This window comes from Saccostrea echinata, unplaced genomic scaffold (assembly GCF_033153115.1).
Source record: "Saccostrea echinata isolate AGI-Se365-2 ecotype Australia unplaced genomic scaffold, CSIRO_AGI_Sech_v1 ptg000009l, whole genome shotgun sequence".
NCBI lineage: Eukaryota > Metazoa > Mollusca > Bivalvia > Ostreida > Ostreidae > Saccostrea > Saccostrea echinata.
In genome coordinates this window covers 26,386,822-26,408,593 of record NW_026889758.1, presented here as the reverse complement: position 1 = coordinate 26,408,593, position 21,772 = coordinate 26,386,822, and the positions used below count along the sequence as shown (strand labels likewise).

At 35.4% G+C, this 21,772-nt stretch overlaps 1 protein-coding gene and 1 pseudogene across 1 annotated transcript; one reads left to right on the top strand and one right to left on the bottom strand.

Annotated features, from left to right (window-relative positions):
- Positions 1-949: 949 nt before the first annotated feature.
- Positions 950-9,088, bottom strand: LOC133182597 (uncharacterized; annotated as a pseudogene).
- Positions 9,089-13,397: 4,309 nt separating this feature from the next.
- Positions 13,398-18,420, top strand: LOC133182596 (uncharacterized). The gene is made up of 6 exons (XM_061317444.1): positions 13,398-13,478; positions 13,761-13,944; positions 14,776-14,956; positions 15,587-16,208; positions 17,984-18,150; positions 18,306-18,420. Exons 2-6 carry the CDS (start codon positions 13,827-13,829, stop codon positions 18,418-18,420), a joined length of 1,203 nt encoding a protein of 400 aa, XP_061173428.1. The 5' UTR covers positions 13,398-13,478; positions 13,761-13,826.
- The last annotated feature ends 3,352 nt before the right edge of the window (positions 18,421-21,772 follow it).

The window sequence follows — 21,772 nt, the reverse complement described above, 5'->3', positions numbered from 1 at the left end:
TGTTAATAGTCTGCATGGTGATAGTGTTAAGTGGGGGAGAGATTAGAACTTAATTTATGAGTTGATACTGAATACTAGACTAATTATTTTGTTGATCCTGATCTTCCTACTTCTCTTGTTTTAGGGCAACAAAGCTTCATCTATCAGTGTATTTAACTTCTAAATTGTTGTATTATACTCAGGTGGCCGTTAAGGCCCTTGGGCCTCTTGTTACAGAGACCTGTACTTAATTGGCCTTCAATGTTAGGAGGTTTAGGACAGAATGGCCTATAACTTTTCTGGTAGATATGCCAGGTGTCCTATAGTTACTTATTTTTTTTTAATCTGAAACCCTGCCTAACTAAAACACAAATCCTTCTTCAACAGCAAACCCTTCGACAACACATTCAACAACAATAAGCCCTTCAACAGCAAATCCAACAAGAACAAAACCAGTAATAATGACAAATCCTACAACAGCAAAACCAACAACAACGATGAAATCAACAACAACAACAAAAAGACCGTCTACCACATCACGGAAACCTCATTATGTTACAATAAAGCTTTCGGGTAAAGTTGGCAAATAAAGCAATATTAACATAGTATGTTTGACTTTTCTGTTTTAGCACACTTTGATGTTGATTTGCAGTACCTATACAGATTTTTTTTTTTTTGACATAGTACATTTCCTGTTCGATAATCGAAGCAACCCCCCCCCCCCTTTTTATCATAAAAAGGTAAATTATAGGGGATACTGAATTATTATTTGTTAATTAAAATTATATTGCGCAAGATAAATTCTAACTGAAAACGATGGTTTTTCCATGGACCCCATATATTTTTTAACCAACCATTAATGACGAATTAGTCATGGTGCATTAGCATTGAAAAATATATCTAGGGCACTGTTTTCAACAAATTCAGGATCTTCTGGTAGATCTGGCAACTTATACGAGTTTTTCTGATGTCAAAAACAATGTCCGGGAATGTTTTCCTCTATTTTTGTGCATTAATGGAAGCGCAGGATCCCCATTTTCATGGTGTCATACATTTCTGAAATTGCTATCTTGTCTGAAAATTAAGTTTGAGCAAAATCCAACATTTTACAGGAGACTGATAATAAAAGGGCACCTTTCTTTGATATACCTTCAGGGAAATAATTGTTTTTGCCTCTTCTAGAATGTCAGCTTTCTTGGCATCTCAAAGTAATTCGATTTTGCGACTTCCCCCTCCATTTGACCTTCTTATGTGTTTACCATTATGGATCCATCCAAGCTCAATTTTTCTCTTCATTTTATGTGCGTTTTTTCCTTATAAGTTTAAACTTCTTGAAGGTCTCTTCTCAAAATCACCACATTATTCATGGAGTTTCATTTTCTTCCGGAGTTTGTCAAATAAGGCTGACTTTTTCCATCATTGTCAGGCTTGCAGAGACTTCTCAAGTTCATTCTGTCTCCAAAAGCCTGGACATATCGACTTAAATCTTGGTCATCCATACTTTTCACAGCAGAAGCATCAATCTAGATTTTGAAAAAAAGGTAGGATAAATATTTTCTTTAAACAAGAGACCCTAGGGCTTTAATGGATATTTGAGTATAATACAACATCGTAAATGATCCATAGAAGTATAAAACTGGAAGTACTGCTCACAAAATAAGCCTTGCTGCTGCAATATTTTTAAGCACACATTCAAATTTTGTAAATGTGACTTTGGACTTGTCAAAAAGATTTTGGTTAAAAAAGACTTCCTCTTAAGGATATCCTCATAAGTAATCTTTTAGTAAAATATGGAATCCAATGTTTCTCCATTAGAAAATAAGAGACCTGTCTTACACTTTTAATATCAGTAACCTCGAATTTGCCACAATGAGCTTAGAAAATCTTAATCATAATGGTCAAGGTTAAGTCAACACTCAGGTCGTAAACAATCTTTGTACCAAGTATGCGCTTTCATTGATTCTCATCAATTACAAAATTATAGCCTTAACAATAATTTTATGCTTTTTCTGCCAGTTACCTTAAACTTTCAAAATGACATTTTGAGCAATGTCAGGACACATCCTCAGGTCATAATCAATCTTTGTACTAAACATGAGCTTCTAATAGTTCTCCATAACAAAGTTTTAGCCTTTATAAATAAGAATTTTATGCTTTTTTTCTGCCAGTGACCTTAAACTTGCTGGAATGACATTTGGTCATGGCCAAGACAACCACAGCAGATCACAGCGATTTTCCACTGCCCCGTGTAGGGCCAAATATAGACCCCTTTCCCATTTGCAAAATCCCTCCCTTTTTCCCCTCAAAAAACGAACCCACAAAGTTAACTTGATCAAAGTTCTGGTTAAAAACATGGTCAGGTTGGGAAATCTGAATGAAATGAACAAAATTTTAAAGAAACTTGGCTTAAACATTATTATCCCCTCGTGCAACTAGTTGCGGAGGGGATATACATGTAGCATCGCTACTGTGCGTATATGTGTGTTAGTGTGTTCGTTACAGCTTGTGGTCAAGATTTAAAAGAACCTTTGCACTATCAATTCTAAGCCTCCACATACTTATGAGGCATTATAAAAGGACGAACCCTATTCATTTTCAAGTTAATCGGTGAAATATTTCTTAAAATATCACGTTTTGACTACCTTCAAACCATGAAATTTTATGTAAGAGTTGACAAATTTCACTTCCGACTAATTAAACTGGTACCCTGTTGATCGGGTAAATTCGGATCGCTTCGATAGAGTCGCTTCGATAAGTTGGTGTATTAACTTTGTATCTGCGTATTGTTATCGGCCGCAGCAGCAGCCGTTGTGTTAGAATGTGCACATGGGGAAATGAGACGTTATTTTTTCATTGCTGCGATAGAATAATCCCTTGCTGAAAACATACATCAAAGATATAAATAAAAGTATAAAAATTTGTTAATTCTAAGTGTAAATGATAGTTATAACGTTTCGGTTTTTTTTTTATTTCTCATCAGATATGTATTAATTTATGATTTTGTTAAAAAAAAAAAAAAATGTGTATGAACTGCTCCCCAAATGGGCGTGCGTAAGATGTAAAAACAAAACATATTCAATTTCCGGATATGAATTATAGTGTCTAAAATAATTTGTAATAAATTGTAAAAGTTAAGAAGAACTGAATTTGTTTAGAATGCACTACAATTACCAATAACAATGATTTTTTTTCTGCCTTTTACGTTTATTGTGATACATAATCTATCACAATACTGATCGGCTTTATAATGCACGTGACACCGATCCGGCCCCAGGATCATGAAACAGACTAGGACTTAAGTCAAATTTTTAATTGTCTGTTAAATGTTTATTATTTATTGAATTAATAAGGCCATTCCAAGTTTTTTCTCTGTTTAGCGTCCAACCATCGTTCAAAAACCTACCTACATGTACCTATTCGCAAAAAAAAAAAAAACACACACAAGCCCAAAAATAAAACACAGACTTAAAAGTGATAAAAATGGTGTCATTTAAACAAATTCATAAATCTATTTTTCTAGAAGAAAGATCTATTATTAAGCAAACTTAAGGTATTAAATGCTTAAAATACACTTAATATGACATATTATACACAAATATTTAGAGAAATGTCAGAATTCAAAATAATCAATTTCAGGACTCCTGATTTTGTTTGTTTTTTCTGATATGGGATGTATAAAACCACGGCACCCGCGGACGCTAAACATAAAAAAAACTTGGAATGGCCTAATCTCTAATTTTGCAGATAACGACATTTTGTAAAGCAATACTGTAAAAGAGTGATTTTTGCCTGCTTGATTTCTACAACATTTTAGTACAACATAAAGATTTTGAACTTGAGCTTATGATGTTTCATGGTCCCTGGTAATAGCACTTGAAATTTTATAAGCCTATCCTTTTTGTCAGCATTCAGATACTTGTTGCAATTGTCTTTGAATCAAATAATTTGATACTACATTCCTATCCTTTATATCAGTCCGATTATTCATTTTGATTTATATTTAACAATTGATCCTGAAAATTAAAGTATAAGAAATTCACAGAAAAGTAAAGCAAGTGAAAAATATATCATATACTTTTCTACTAATACTTGGTCTCTTTTCTTTGGGCTCATTCTTGTGGAAATACTTCAATATTCTTCATATATTTTGCGGCCGATTTCATGCTTTGCATCAATTTAACTTGTCATATTATTGTGCGTATCATCTCTGACACTGAGTAATTGAAATAATTTGATGAAAATCGTGGTTTCATTACCAAATTACCACACGTGTCTGTTTACAATATGGAATTTTTTTCTTTAGGCGCACGTAATTCGTGAAAGCTATAAACACATTTCACAAGTTTCATCGACCTCTCAACACCGGTAACTTGTCATTTTTCATTACAAAAAATATTGCTTTCGTGTTAGCTGCAGAACTGTAGCGTTATGGTTTTATATGTTGGTCTTTGGTCATGTTATGGTCAAAGACCAAATTATAAAACCATAACGCTACAGTTTTGCAGCGACTTCCGTGAGTATTCACAGATTTGATGCATATTACATGCAAGTGTAAGATATACTCAGGTTGGGTAAATTACTGAAATTTAGAGCATGCGTGATTCGTTTCTGCTAAGAATAAGGGAAACTGCCCAATCACGTATGCATGCTATCCCCCAACCTCGATGATATGCACCTTGATTTTTGTTAAAAATGGACCTTTCTAACTCATGTACCGCTTACTCGTATCTGGTTCCGCTAATTCATGTTTTTCTTTTCATTCATAGCTACCGCTTAAATGAATAAAGGACAACCTATGTTATGTGAAAGTGTTTTACGATCCTTAAAGGTCCAATTGACATAAATAAAATGCAACACAATCGCTTATTAGCTTTGTTTTTGTTGATTGCAGACACGACGTGTACCCCCCCCCCCGGGGGGGTTACACTTGTTTGACGAAACTTGCAGAATAAACTTTCTAGCGTCATTACAACACAGAATTGAGCCCAAACAGTTCATAGTGGAGTAACAACTCAATAAAATGGGTCGAATCACATTCTTTGTTTAGTGAAAAAGGGTTAAAATACACGAAAAAGAGCTCAACTAACCGCCGAGGCGAAGATAAAACAAGAGGCCCGAGGGCCTTAACAATTTAGAGGATCCATAGAGTATAAAATGAACTGAAAAGTGAAGCTTTTTGCCCAAAAGCAAGAAAAATAGGGTGATCAGGATCAACAAAATAATTAGTCTAGTGTTCATTATCAGTTCATAAATTAGGTTCTGATCTGTTCCCCATTTATCACTAACAGCATACAGTATATTAACAAACGTTTTATCAGTGCTTCTGTACTATATTAATTCCTTGTTGAAATCCCTTACATTGGACTCTCTTGGTCTTTGATGAGCATTGAATAACAAAAGTTATTTTTGTCTCATTTTTATTTATCTATTACTTACAAGTCTACCTGATCATAAAAACTATGAAAGTACTTTTTGTATTATAAAATAAAAAATCTTGCATAATTCTCTTATTCTATTAACCTTTCAAGTACATTATTTACAGTGACTAATTATCAAAAGCAAATGGCAAAAAGGAATAACTCCTCTCAGTAGCATACAAATTAATAGAGCCCTGGCCAGGACCAGAACACTTGACAAAATGGTCCAGATGTTCAAAAATCTTTATCAAAACTTTTACTCTTTTTGCCTCTGATATGCCCAGGTGCAGAGAAGATTTTCAAAGAAATTATGCATTTTTTTAAACTACAGATTCACTATATTATCAATAGAGCCCCCCCCCTCCCCTGAGAAACACCAGAGCCTCTCACCCTGGGGCCAGAAGTTTGCTCATCATACATGTAAGTAATCACTTTCTTTATTTGATTAACACTAAGGAGCAGACAGGATTATTTAACAGAATTAATGCATTTTCACTATATAATCAATAGAGCTCCGCCCTAACACCAGAACCCCTGACCCTGGGGCCATGAAATTCACAATTTTGAAAGAGGCACTCTTGCTCATCATAACTATATACTTGGTTAGTTTATTTAATACCCAGGAAAAGAGAAGATTTTCAAAGAATTAATGCATTTTCACTATATAATTAATAGAACCCCCCCCCCTTTTCACCAGAACCCCTGACCCTGGGGCCATGAAATTCACAATTTTGGAAGAGGCATTCGTGCTCATCATACATGTAACTATGTACTTAGTTACTTTATTTAATACCCAGTAGCAGAGGAGAAGATTTTCAAAGAATTAATGCATTTTCACTATATAATCAATAGAGCCCCGCCCTAACACCAGAACCCCTGACCCTGGGGCCATGAAATTCACAATTTTGGAAGAGGCACTCTTGCTCATCATAACTATGTACTTAGTTAGTTTATTTGATACCCAGGAGCAGAGAAGAAGATTTTCAAATTAATACTGCACTTTCACTATATGATCTATATAGCCCCGCCCTAGCACCAGAACCCCTGACCCTGGGGCCATGAATTTCACAATTTTGGTACATGGCTTAATGCTTATCACAATCATGCCAACAGGTTGACTGCTTGATGTCCAGGAGTAAAGAAGAAGATTTTTAAAGATTACATTAATTTTGGTGGTTTTAGCCCCACCCCTTAGGCCCCGGAGGCAGGGACCATGAAATTCACAATTTTTGTTCCCCTTCACCCATAGCTGCTTTTTGCCAAATTTGGTTGAAATTGGTTAAGCGGTTTCAGAGAAGAAGCTAAAAATGTTCAAATGTTAACGCACGTCGCACGACGACGGACGAAAACGGATAGCAATAGGTCACCTGAGTGACTCAGGTGACCTAAAAAATCCCACCAACGCATATCCGGAAGTCCCGCTAACGAAAACCTTTTCATATCATTCGGATATGAGTTAGAGCGATTGGTGGCCGTGTCATATGGAGACGCCACCACTTGCCGGTGGAGGGCTACAAATTTTGACCTTTACTCGACACTTAGGGCCATTGAGCAGTGAGGGATCTTTTTCGTGCCAGCACCTACTGCGACACGGTGCCTCGTTTTATACGGTCTCATCCAAAGGACCGGTCTTCACGTCCCGTAGTGGGATTTGAACCTGCGACGTAAGGATCAACACTCTAGAGCAGACACTCTAACCACTGCGCGTGTACTGGTAAATTTAATTCTACGTGTATGTTTTAATCAATTTACTCTCTCAGCAAAAAACCTCATTTAAAGTCCTTAATTGATTTTTAATAAAGGAAGGGATCAAAAGTGTGTTTTGTAAGAAATTGTCAAGGATTCGACTTTTTTGGTTAAAATTTGTGTGTCTGTGTTGAAGAAAGAAGGGGGACACATTTTTTGCATAAAAAATGAATATAAGCTTGAATTGTTTGCATCATTCTGATTGAATCTGTGGTGCTCACCACTCTTTCTCAACTTTTCTATAGAACTAAATGAATTTACGTATCCGAATATATGCATATGGAGTGTATTAAAAAAACGATTTAACATTTTCTGAAGTAGTTTTCATTCGAATTTTTATCAGAAATGGTAATACCACAGGGCTCGACATTAACGCTTGTCCGGTACCAGTGAAAAAAAAAATTACGGACAAGTGAATATTGCTGGCCGCTTGTCCGATTAAACAAGTGCAAAGTTTAAAGTAAAGAAGTCTCAAATTAAAAAAAGAAGAACGACTGTCGAACGTTTACGGGTACTGTAGGCCTAGTTCAAAGACGGAAGCAGTATGTACCTAATACGGAACTTCTATCCCAATATGGATCGCTATGTAGTTGAGTTCACACTCGATCGGGATCGAGTTCACTAATTGCATACTACTGTAAAGACATGGAATTTACGAAGTTCTGATTCTGTTTGATGTTCACAGTCCATTTATGTTGTTGTTAGGACAGAAAGTCTAGCTAAAATTGTGTGTTATGTGTTTGTTGTATTTATCAATAACATCATGAATCAATCAAGCACATGTAATGGAATTCATTTTAGTTTTCAAGTTGACAGTATTAGATCTTTATTGAAAATTTTTCGGACAAGTGATCTTGAAGTTCGGAAAAGTAAATGTCTTGGTCACTTGTCCGAATGGACAAGTAGGAAAAAAAGTTTATGTCGAGCCCTGTACCAAGGTCTGAAAGTGTTTGTATCTTTTTTTAAAAAAAACAAATGCTGTGTATCGTTATCTTTTTTGTGTGTAGTATATGTTGGTCCTCCCCCACCTCACAATTTGCAATTTTGCTGAATCAGCCAGATTTTCTGGAAGTATAACCTTTATCAAGGTCTTCAGAAGCTATAATTTACACATTAGTATACCGGAAGGATTGATGTATGTTTATGTCTTTCTGTCACGTTTCACCCAGTATTTAAAACTCTCCCCTAGTATGGTAACTTTCTAGTAGAAAGAAGAGGTAGAATAAGATGCAGATAATTTTGAAATAAATCTGCAAGTTATTAAAATAAATATAGTTGTAAATCCATACATGCATGGAAATGGAATAAATACATATTAAACTGCTCGCCCGCGTGGCGAAGTGGTTAGAGCGTCTGCTAGAGTCGCGAAGTAAGGAGTTGATCATTACGCCGCGGATTCGAATCCCACTGTGGGACGTGGAGAACGGTCCTTCGGATGAGACCGTACAAAACCAAGGTCCGGTGTCGCAGTAGGTGCTGGCACGAAAAAGATCCCTCACTGCTCAATGGCCGTAAGTGCCGAGTATAGGACAAAATTTGCAGCTCTCCACCGACAAGTGGTGGCGTCTCCATATGAGTGAAAAATTCTCGAGAGGGACGTTAAACAACATACAAACAAACAAACATATTAAACTGATCGGATATATTCGAACCTACTACTGCATTCCTTACAATTTAAGAACTGCCCATTTTGCAGACAATGGTTTTAACATTAATTTTATTCCGTTTGAACAAAGACATACATGTCACAGGTGGTGGAAAATCAAGTATCAACCGGGACTCGAACCCAGGACCTCTGGCGTACCGTGCCACCGCTCTAACCTCTGAGCTACTGAGACCCGATATATTGACTGACTTTCACGCACCTGTGAACCCGGTGACATATTCCCCCTCTTTGTAGAAATTCGTCTTCGAATTCTAGGGGTTAAGGAAATGCTGTAAGGCATGTTCCAAGGGAATAGTGGATATTTTTGTACGTTGGGCGCCAAATGTCACAGGCGGTGAAAAATCAAGTCTCAACCGGGACTCGAACCCAGGGCCTCTGGCGTACCGTGCCAGCGCTCTAACCACTGAGCTACTGATTGTCACGCACCTGTGATCCCAGTGACATACATCTAATTTGTCCGAGCAACAAGAAGACTGTGAGCCAGTGCTAACTAATAATACCCCCGCTCTGATGTGAATATACAAGTTCAGTTATGGACAGACACAGTGATAATCAGGAAGTGGACATTGGATCTTTGCAAAAATGAATCCCAACATATGGCATCCTTAAACAAAGGGTGTGCTAAAATTTCAAGCATCTGTGATGAGTAGTTGCCGAGAAAACTGCGACCAAAATTTGTTATGTATGGTATGGACAGACACACAGATGAACAGAAAGTTGACATCGGATTCGTACAGAAATGAATCCCAACATATGGCATGCCTAAACAAAGAGTGTGCTAAAATTTCAAGAATCTGCAATGAGTATTTGCTGAGAAAACTGCGACCAAAATTTGTTATGTATGGTACAGACAGACGCACGGATAAACAGGAAGTTGACATCGGATTCGTACAAAAAATGAATCCCACCATATGGCATGCCTAAACAAAGAGTGTGCTAAAATTTCAAGCATCTGCCATGAGTAGTTGCTGAGAAAACTGCGACCAAAATTTGTTATGTATGGTACGAACAGACGCACGGATGAACAGGAAGTTGACATCGGATTCGTACAAAAATGAAACCCAACATATGGCATGCCTAAACAAAGAGTGTGCTAAAATTTCAAGCATCTGCGATGAGTAGTTGCTGAGAAAACTGTGACCAAAATTTGTTACGGACAGACACACAGACAGACAGACAGACACACAAGGGTAAAACAGTATACCCCCCTCTCCTTCGGAGCGGGGGTATAAATCTGTAATTTGTTGGAACAAATATCTAATTCGTCCAAACGAATATCTTAATTCGTCCGAACGAATTTTCTAATTTGTCCGGAGAAATATCGAATTTGTCCGAACGAATATCTAATTCGTCCGAACAAATATCTAAATTCGTCCGAACAAACATCTAATTCGTCCGAACGAATTTCTAATTTGTCAGAACAAATATCTATTTTATCCGGACGAATATATAATTTGTCAGAACAAATATCTAATTTGCCCGAACAAATAACTAATTTGTCCGAACGAATTTCTAATTTGTCCGAACAGATATCTTATTTATCCGAAAGAATTCCTTATCCGTCCGAACGGACATCTAATTTGTCCGAACAAGTAACTAATTTGTCCGAACAAATAATTTTTTTTATCTGAAAGAATTTCTAATTCGTCCGAACGAATTTCTTATTCGTTCAAACAAATACCCAATTTGTCTGAACGAATATCTAATTCGTCCGAACAAATAACTAGTTTGTCCGAACGAATTTCTAATTCGTCCGAATAAATATCTAATTTTGAACAAATAAATATTTTTTTTATCTGGCTCTCCAGTGGCGCCGTACATTAGCCTGAGAAATAGGAAAATCAAATACGAAAAAGGTAGATACAGCAAGCACTGTGATACACTGTCAATCCTACCTACAGGATATGGAAAAAGTCTTATTTATGAGCTTTTATCATTGAATCATTAAGAACAGAATAAAAAGGTCTCAGCTGTCCTCATACTTGAATCATTGAATGTGAGTATGGAACAGCAAATACATAAACATAAAGCTGCGTCCTTCTTTCTTAAAAAACACATTCAACCACCTCTTATTGTTTCAAATCTGTTGATACTGATAGATTTATATACAGGATTATAAGTTTATGCAGAACTATCTGATAACAAGCAAATGTATATTGTACATAGACGAAGCCCAATGTGTTTTAAATTTGGGGCGAGACTTTCGCACGATGTTTCGAGACATAAAGCAATTACGTGTCGTACTTCCTATGCAACAATTTTAGCTTTGTCTGCAACAGTGTCTGTTATCATCAAAATGCTTGGAATGTCAAATCCTTCACCAGTAGGAGACAATATCTTTTTAACTGTTCTAAATCTTTTGCAGTTTCTCTATAGTGTTGATCATTATCACATTTCTTCTTTCCTGTAGCAACTGCAAGGAAAACTTCCAAAAGCCTTGGTTGATTTGTTTACATTTCTTCAATGACATCACTCCATTCAAAGTATCTGAGGTTATGCATATGGTATCCAAGGTGGCCAAGGTAAGTGTTACCGTTTTGAGTCCTATAACGAACACCCTCTTCAATGTCTGAAACAAATAAAGACCACAGACATTCCTTCAGATTCTTGATGTCCATTTACTGCTTGATTTGAAGTTGGTGATCATAACTTTACAAAAACATTTTACCATTCCAAGTGTGGAACTTTCTGTGAAAATTCTTGATTCTATTGAAAAACATTTATATATAATGTAATTTTTTATTTTAAAGTGGAAAAAATTGGTGTTTTGTGTTTGAAGGGTTAAGATAGGATTATCTATTTTGATGAAGTTTATCTTCGAATAATCAATAATTTGTTCGTATTTTATAAATAATGTTTTAATTATCATGTATTCACAAAGCCAGTTACTTTTGTTCTGAATAACACGCGAAAGATCGTCTAGAGATTTTAATTTTCCATTTTCCTTAAATAAGTGCTTTGTATATAAGATTCCACTTTTCACCCAGTTTTTTCCCTTGTAGGTAAAAATCTTATTGGACCAAATAGGTTTTGTCAAAAATGTGTGTGTTGTATCTTATTTTGTGGTTTCTTTGCAAAAGTTAAAGCATGAAAAAACTTCTTCATAAAAAATTGGCATTTGTTGAACAACATCAAATCTTTTTATAAGTGTTTCTGTTGTAATTAAAATATACTGCAAATCAATACCTAGAGCTTTACAAAAGCTGTTTAAAAAATCCTTTATCACATGCCTGGTTAACAGCAGTCTAGGAACCAAGGCTGCTTTTAACGCCTTTAGTTTTGATTCTATATTTGTCAAACCTTTACCACCCTCAGTTTTTCCCCTATCACAGCATTTCTTTTTATTCGTTCATTTTATTCCAAATACAATTGACAATTAATTTATTTAACTTTTTGACATGGTCTATCTCTAGTAATTCTAGTATTGAGGCCTTATAAATCAACTTAGGAATAGCTAAAGCATTTATAACAGCACATTTGCAAACAAGAGGCCCAGGGGCCACATCGCTCACCTGAGCACTGTGGCTAGGAAAAAAGCAGAAGTTTAGTACTGAAAGGCTTTTTCCTTTGTATTCCTATGTAAAACTTTGATCATCCATTGTGGCCCCACCCTACCCCTGGGGATCATGATTTGAACAAACTTGAATCTACACCACCTGAGGACGCTTTCACATAAATATGACCAATTATGGCTTTGCTGTTCTTGAGAAGAATTTTTAAGATTTTTCCTACATACTCCTATGTAAGACTTTGATCATCAATTGTGACCCCACCCTACCCCCAGGGGTCATGATTTGAACAAACTTGAATCTACACCTCCTGCAGATGCTTTCACATAAATATGACCAATCATGGATTTGCAGTTCTTGAGAAAAAAGAATAAGCCCTTTTTGTTTAACTGCGGGATTGAATATCGCGCGTGCGCTGAAGTACCCTGGGGTGGCAAAAAGAATCATCATCATTATGGTGAAAAGTTGTTGTGTTGTTGGGTGTACCAACCGAGCCACAAAGGACTGTAAGGTGTCGTTTTGTAAGTTTCATGTAAATAAAACGAAAAGGCGAGCATGGGTTAATGCTGTTAACAGGAAAGACTGGTTGCCTTACAGCAGCAGCAGGATATGCAGTGAACATTTCGAGACGGGTTGGCACTCGGATGACCGTGAAGATCGTAACTACAGGCCTACGTTATTTTCTTACAAGTGTACAAAGGAACAAAACAGTGAAAGATTTACAAGAGCATTCAGGAGAAATCTGACAAAGGTATGATAATTTGTATTATATAATACGCATGTCTTATTTCAAAATTGGTTGTTAGATGCATTACAAACATGTCAACCCGAGATTCCTCTGTCGTCTACTTTACACCCATTATTTTGACCAGGGACCTATATACTAGTATATAGGTCCCTGATTTGACGTGACATTTAGCCTGATTTGAGCTGGTCGCAATTCCAGGCTAAATACGTCTTATTGTACCAAATTAATTTATTTATTGAAGTCATCCAATTTCAAATACGTACAAGTCATTTAATATTTGATATTCATTAATGTTTTAATTTTTCTGTGGAGTTGCTATTTGTTTTGAAAAGTTTCACAAGCAACCCCATCATTGCTGGTCAAAGTATGCTGGTCATTTATATGGGGAACCTGGATTCTACTAGTGCCATAAAGTAAGATCTATCCATATATGTTAAATTTGCTGGTTAAATTTGATGGAAAGAAGCACTTATCATATTTATATAACTGCACAGCTGCATTATACATTTAGTGTAGTGCATATTTTGTTCGTCAAAATGTGCTTTTACTTTGTATATCTGTGTTTAATGATAAAATATTTAAATTTAAGGAATAAAGCATAAACAATTAACAAGACGTTTATCTTTTGTTTTTGAAGCTTCGAGTTAATTTTATTTGTAATATTGTTGTTAGATGTAATTGATTTTTTTCCCTAGACTTTTGAGGAAGCAGCTGCAAACCAAGAACATTTAGAGAGAGCCAGACTAAAGGCATCCATAAGAATGCATAGCTACAGTGTCCCTGAAGAGCAGCAGACATCCCCAGGGAAATTGTACAATGTAAATGTATTTCATGAAGATGATGACATTGACATAGGTGTAGTCCTTACAGCTGATGAAGGTTTGGATTGTTTATTTTCCCAGAAGTGTTTGCTTTGAAGTTAACACATTTCTAAGCATTGAATTATTTTTTAAGAGATATAGTCCCATAACTGCAACAAGTTGATTAACGTGCATTAGTGTGTTATGAAAATTTGTTTGCACACACTGTTGCTGTTATGAGACTATGTCCTTAAAAAAATAATGATTCAATGTTTATATTTACATTTGTAACTCCTTGTCTTGTGTGCAAACATGATATTTACTTCAAAATTCCTGTATTATCCTTTGGCTAAGTTACAATTAATGTAAAACTTAGGGCAATGCAATCTTTTCAATCTAAGTTTGATTTTCTAATTTTCGCTTAAGACATTGCACTTGCATGGCGTTCAACATTTTTAACGTTAAAATAAAATGCATACTTTAACCTTTTGACCCCCTGTCCGGGTTATGGTATTTTGAATGTCACAGTTTTGCACACACTTTATAAGCAAACAGCATGTGGAAAGTAAATACAGATGAACTTCGGTATCTCGAACACAGATATCTCAAATACCATGGATATGTCGAAGTGATTTGGAAGTCCCAACCCCTTATTCTTTTAAGTATTTTACCCTGGATATCTCAATCCTCAGATATCTCAAAGTTTTTTCTCGGTTCCTTTGAGTTCGAGATAATGAGGTTTGACTGTATTACATTTTAAATTCTAAAATTGGTATTGACTTTTTATTATGATGCTTTAGTTGCAGGTAGCTGCAGTTAATAAAATCAACATACTCCTCCTTACACACACAAAAGATTCTTATGTTTTAATGTGATGGAGACCAATTCACTGTACTATAGTCATTAATAGGTTCACAGTGTGACCCTGATCCTCTTCTCCAAGAGAATGTCTTGTTAAAGGAGGAAAACATGCTTCTGAATGAAAAGCTGCATAAACTGCAATGGGGTGTAAACAAAATTAAAGATGATGATGTTGCAACAAGATTCTACACCGGGTTGCCCAGCTTCCCTGTTTTCCTCTGGCTGTACAAGTACAGTATTTTTAAGTCACCTGAGCTGAAAGCTCAAGTGAGCTATTCTGATCACCCATTGTCCGTCGTCCATCCGTCTGTAAACTTTTCATATTTCCAACTTCTCAAAAATGCTGGGTCAATTTTACCCAAAGTTGGTACAAGGCATCCTTGGGTAAAGGGGAGTTTAAATTGTTAAAATAAAGGGCCAAGCCCCCTTACAAGGGAGATAATCAAGAAAAGTCAAAAATAGGATGGGGTCGTTAAAAATCTTCTTCGCAAGAATAGCTGGGCCAGATATGGAAGCATACTGGGGTAGTGTAGATTCTAAATTGTTCAAATTATGACCCCGGGGGTAGGGCGGGGCATAAATAGGTATTACAAGGGGGAAAATCTGGTGAAGAACAGCAAGGTCAAAGTTAATCAGGTGAGTGTTGTGCCCCATGGGCCTCTTGTTTTTATATGTATTAAATGAGCATTCTACATTTGATACAAAGACATGTAATATCAAATAATATAGAAAAAGAAGAAAAAACTTTTGTGCAAGGTTGAAGGTATCATGTTAAGATTAGAACAGAAAAATGCATGTGCACAAAGGAGAAATTCCTGGATATATTCCATAATGAATGGACATTCAATTTTCTTTTGCAGTTTCCTACTTCCAAAGGCAAGATCTATGACCTATTGGATTGGTGAAGGTACGTCTGAGACAGGAAGGCGGAGGCCAAATAAAAGTACTCTTCCTCTCATTGATCAGTTGCTGGCCGTTCTTATGCGTCTGAAGGTTGGGCTCTTAGTAACTGATATTGCTGAACGGTTTGGAATCTCAACATCAAGATTTTCTTCTATTTTCACGACATGGATTTGTCTTCTTCATGCAGAGCTCAGTGCTCTGAATAAGTTTCCCTCAAGAGAAAAAATTGCATCTTGTTTGCCTGAATGCATGAAAAAGTTTCCAAATTTAAGAGTAATTCTTGACTGTACTGAAATATATATTCAGAAATCATCAAGTTTAGTTAACCAGAATTTAACTTTTTCAAATTATAAACATCATACAACAATGAAGTTTTTGATAGGAATTTCACCTGCTGGAGTTATTTCTTTTGTGTCAAATGCATGGGGTGGGAAAACTTCAGACAGACAGATGGTTATTGATAGTGGGTTTTTGGATTTATTAGAACCAGGTGATAATGTAATGGCCGATAAAGGTTTTACAATGACAGATTTACTGCGAGAAAAAGGTTGTACTTTAAATATTCCAGCAAATAAAAATGCCAATATGGATATAAAGATTTGATTTCTTATTATTCAATATGTGTATAGAAGATTCTTTTTGTATAGAATATTTATCACACTGTAATAATGATTTTATGAGTTTGTACAAGCCAGACGTCATAACTTTTTCATTTCACATGCTCAACACTATCATTATATAGTAAATCCAAAAAAAAAAATTCCAAAAAAAAGGATCGACCGGTATTTGAACCCCGGGCCTCTCACATGCATATGCTAAGCGAGAGTCATACCACTAGACCAAGGAGGCACTTGATTATACAGCAAAGTAAAATGCAAACATTAGGTCACATATAATGTTTATATTCACGTTCGATATTGTCAAAATTTTACACAATACATGGTGTCCAATTAAGCCTTTACTAAACAGTTCTAGTAAATGTAATTAGAATATGAAGTCCGCCGACAATCTGTATTATACGTAATAACTCTCCAGATGCCCCTGTGCTAAAAATAGTGCCAAGCGACTTTAATACTATAAATTAAACAAGTAAAGCTTTTTCAAAAAGCTTACCGTCTTTAGCAACAACCTTAAACAGTAAACTGACCTAAACCTATCAGGCCGTATAATTCTTGAAAATTTCTTGGCTCTGTATTTCTTCATTAGTTTTTTCTGACATACGCTCTACCAAGTGAAACGTTAACAGATGCTCGGCTGTCTCCGTAAACTTCGACTCTGCTGCTGAGATCATTCGGCAAACCTCGGCTGATTCCGTCACATTTGTGATATGTAGATGAGGTACGAATCGGCCGAGGTGTTGGCGAGTGCTGCCGAGATTAGGAAGACAGTGCGGAAGAAAGGGAAAAAGAATACATACAAATTGTAAAGCTTGCATGCAATAAAGATCAATTCTGTTAACAATGAAAATATAGAAACGTTTTTTGGTAATTGCTATAAAAAAACTATCATGTTAAATCGAATTAATTAGTTCCAATTTCCACTGTTCGTTTTGTCATATTTTTTTACGATTGAAAATCTTGAAAAATTGTTAAGTCGTACGAAAATTAGATCATCAGAAAATTATCTACCTTGCCTTGAACAGCATTTCAGCCAATGAAATAATTGAAAATTTTCTCATCATGCAATTTCTACCAATCACAAAAGAGAGGAAGTGCATAGTCCGAAGACTGTAAAATACTTCAACTCTGTATACCGTCTTCCAAGGAAGACGGTAAAAAAACGGGGCGGGACACTTTGAGAGGGATGAGAGAGGCCAAAGGGTGTTATGGTATAAAATGTCATTGCAAAAGCTCAAAAGCTTCTTGAGATATCGCCCGGAAACGAAAGTGTTACACAGACGGAATGTACAGGTGTATGAATTATGACCTTGAACTTTGACCCTTTGACCTCAAAATCAATAGGGGTCTTCTTTAGGCCACAAGAAGTTGTTATGTAAAATTTCATTGCAAAAGCTCAAAGGATTCTCGAGATATTGCGCGGAAACGAAAGTGTTAAAACGGACATAAATTATTTATTACCTTGACCTTTGACCTTTTGACCTCAAAATCAATAGGGTTCTTCTTTAAGCCATAGGGAGTTGCTATGCAAAATTTCATTGCGAAAGCTCAAAGGGTTCTCGAGATATCGCGCGGAAACGAAAGTGTTACAGACAGACAGAAATACAGACGGACGGACGGACGGACAGACAGACCCAGCGAAAGCGGGGGACACATATACTGACGACATACAGGACTGACTGACGGGAATGAACAATGTTTATGTCACTGTCAGATCAAGAGTGTGAACTCTCTCAGGATATTATCATCGTTCCTAATGCTAACAAATCAGCTCAGTTCTCGGTAGCTGATGGGAAAGAAAATCGTACCTCAGACTCTTGCCTTATCAGCATCAAATTCATATTTCTACATCCTATATTCTGTCCCGTCTTTAAACAAACCAGAGCAAATCAAAGGTGTCATCGGTATGCTACTTTCATTTTAGAGCGTTTGTCGTTAATGTGAACATGGTCAAGGACGAATTCTTCTGAAGCCTACTTGTATTTACGATACTCGTTGACTTAAACAATATTCGAAGAGTTTTTATAAGTTTATTTTATTGAATGTTTTGACAATTTAGGTTAAACTTTATCGATGTTCGTCTCGATTACGTTTCATTTCCACATCGCGACATAAAGTATTCCTACGCTGTATACAGAAATTCCGGATTGTATGGAGGCTTCAAAGAGAAATAATTTTAAAACTTCGTTTATTGGAATTATAAGAATTAAACGTTCTTTTTGAAAATTTTATCGATGTGTAAACTCTTGACATTTTACTCACAAACTTATCATAAAAGTGCTTCAAAAAGAACGTTTCATTCTATAATGAATAGGCCGAGTATTTGATACAAAAGACTATTCAGAAAAAAATAACTGAAATGTATTGAAAACAAAATTTTACAGCTAAACGTATTTGTATATATTCCTCATTGAAAGCATCGTGGCAACGAACCCGAAGTGCAATTTGTACTTCGTAATAAATTTGCTTACATGAAAAGAGAAAATTAATGAATAAGGTGTTGTATTTAAATTTAAATTTATTAGAAAACCTATTCATATATGTAATTGTCTTTCGATATATAAATATATTCACAACTTATTATGTTATCAATGATTTACCATTATTTCATTGACCATTCACACAAAAGCCTTTTTTCCATATTTCATTCTTCAAGAGTAGGAAACATATCACATTCATTTTCAGTTTTTCATTAGAATCGCTTAGATATTAATTTATATTGCTATCTGGTATCAATTTTGAGCCGTTTAGTTTTTCGTAAAAGTTACACATTTTCCCTAAAATATCATAGTTTGTAGTAAGTAGTTCTTTTCGTCAATTCAATTTCATTGATAACGTTATGAATCTGGTGTTTTTGGTCAAGACCTAGAAAAAATTTTGTATTCTTTTCAACCTCTTGAACTTATTTGGCACGTGATCGAATCTATGCTCCTCTTTTCCCTTTAAAGTAAGGGTTACTAAATTGAGTTTCTAATTCTCGTTTCCTATTCTTATATATTAAGTGCGTGTCTACGAGAAAACCATGCAGAATGTTATGAAAGCAAGTTTTTCAAAATTTCTTGAAACTTTACATACGAAGTGAGATCAAGGTCACTTACTTACTGCGTTAGTTTGGTGACGTCATTCGATTTGTTACCATGGATACAGGGAGAATTAGTTTATCGTCGGCCTATTTCTATACCCACTATGGAAAAATAACACCTTTTGTGCATATTCTGTTTGTGTATAAAAAATCTCCAAAACATCTTCAAAATTAATGGATTTAAGAAATTAAAACCTTTGAAAAAAATATTTACTGCATTTATTCCACATACCTTTTTGAATGTGAAGAGCTACGAGTGCAAAAAGGTCACGATAATTGTAAGGAATAAAGATATTTGAATAGTCTGCAGAAAAAACAGCTATAAAATTCCAAGAAACGCTTCCATTGATTTAATTTTTTTAATTTGTTTAAGAAGTGATTGTTTTTAGATATTTTATTTAGTATTAATGAGATTTTTGTTGCAAATTAAAATTAATGGAGTTTTCACCCATGTAAGTGCAGAACTGCGAGTGCAAAAAGGTCACAATAATTCTAAGGGATATTCTGTTGAAAAACGGGTACAGAATTTCAAGAAACACTTCAGTGATTATATTTTCATCAAGAAGTATTTAAGATATTTTAGTAAAAATAACAGGCAATTTGGTGGCACATTTGAATTAGTTGATTTTTTTCACCCTTGCCAAATTACCTATTTCTGGGTAGAAAGGCATACTGGACTACCGGAGTGATTACATTTTGAATTTAACATCAATTCAGGCACATGACCTTCAATCTCTATGACTGAATTTAGTTTATATTTATCCAGAATGTCACAAAGATGCATGATTTAATTATTTGTTTAACCAGAAGTCTTTTTCGAGACTGTAACTCTACTGGTTTGTACTTCTAATAATGGAAGAGATAAGTAGCAGTTGGACTTGAAACTTTGCAACAGCAGGAAGTAGAATAATGATCCTTGATTTGGTCTCTTTTCGTGGAAATCTGACTATAACTAAAGGAGGAGAGGAGTAGACTTTTAAAAGAATTTTACAGAAATTTCTATTTTAGTAACCATGGCAACACCGTTCATTGAAATCAAAAGCCGATAAAAAGAATTATGTATCTCAGTGTAGTCTACTTGTGTGCCAAGTAGTACAGATGTATTGAAATCAGAACAAAACTGTAGGATGAGTAGCTTTTGAAAAATTGTTTTCAGACGAACGATGGACACCTTACCATCGCATAAGCTCTTCGGGTTTCTAACCAGTAGAGCTAAAATTCATGAGTTTTTAACACGGCACAATGTATTATAGCAATGAACTGGCTATAGCTATGGGGCTCATTTTACGGGATCCCTCAGCATAAAAATACACATTGCAAAAATTGTAAATAACTAAATATATAAAATCAAAAATTGTGAACACTTCAGTGAGTAAAACCACTTTTTCACAGTGTTGCCCAAATTCCATACAATTCTTCACTCCAAAAGTTGTTTTTAAACATGCAACATATTTTATACAAATGCTGATTTTGTTTGAACCTAAAATTATACAAATGAACGAACAGAATAAAGTTTATGTCTTTTTTTAATACCATACAGTCATAAAAACACAAGCAGTATTTCAATGAAGTACATGTATTTGACAATACTCAATTAAGTTCCTTCAAATGCATTTAAAAACTACCAAATGTATCATGTACAGTAACATTATACAAATATTTATTTATAAGATCTCTAATTTTAAATTGTCCAAAAAAAAACCCCACACATTTGAAGCTAGTACACTGAAAGAAAGCAAATTATATGAAACATTAATTGGTGTCTAGGAAAATCAAGAAGTCCCAAACTGTTATGAAAAAAAACAACCAAGAGGCCCATGGGCCACATCGCTCACCTGAGCACTTTGGCTAGGAGTTCAGTATTTTACGAGTGGTATCAACCTATCCCTAAGGAGAGGGGGGGGGGGGCATGATTTGAAAAACTTGAATCTACACTAACTGGGGATGCTACAATATTTCTTTGACAAATCATGGCTTTACAAGATTTTAAAAAGATTTTTTTCCGATTGGTTTTTTCTTCTATTGTGGCCCCATCCTACCCCCAGGGGCCATAATTTAAATAAACTTGAATTTACACTACCTGAGGATGCTTCCATATAAATATAACCAATCATGGCTTTGCTGTTCCTGAAAAGAAGATTTTTAAAGATTTTTCGTAGTATTCCTATGGAAAACTTTGATGGTTCATTGTGGCCCCAACCTACCCCCTATGGTCATGATTTGAACAAATTTGAATTTACACAAGCTGAGGATGTTTCAACATAAGTTTCATCTTTCCTATTCCAGTGGTTCTGGAGAAAAAGGTTTTTCCTATGTATTACTATGTAAAATTTTGATCACCCATTGTCATCCTGCCCTAACCCGGGGGGTCATGATTTAAACAAACTTGCATCTACACAACCTGACGATGTTTCCATATAAGTTTCATTTTTCTTGGCCTAGTG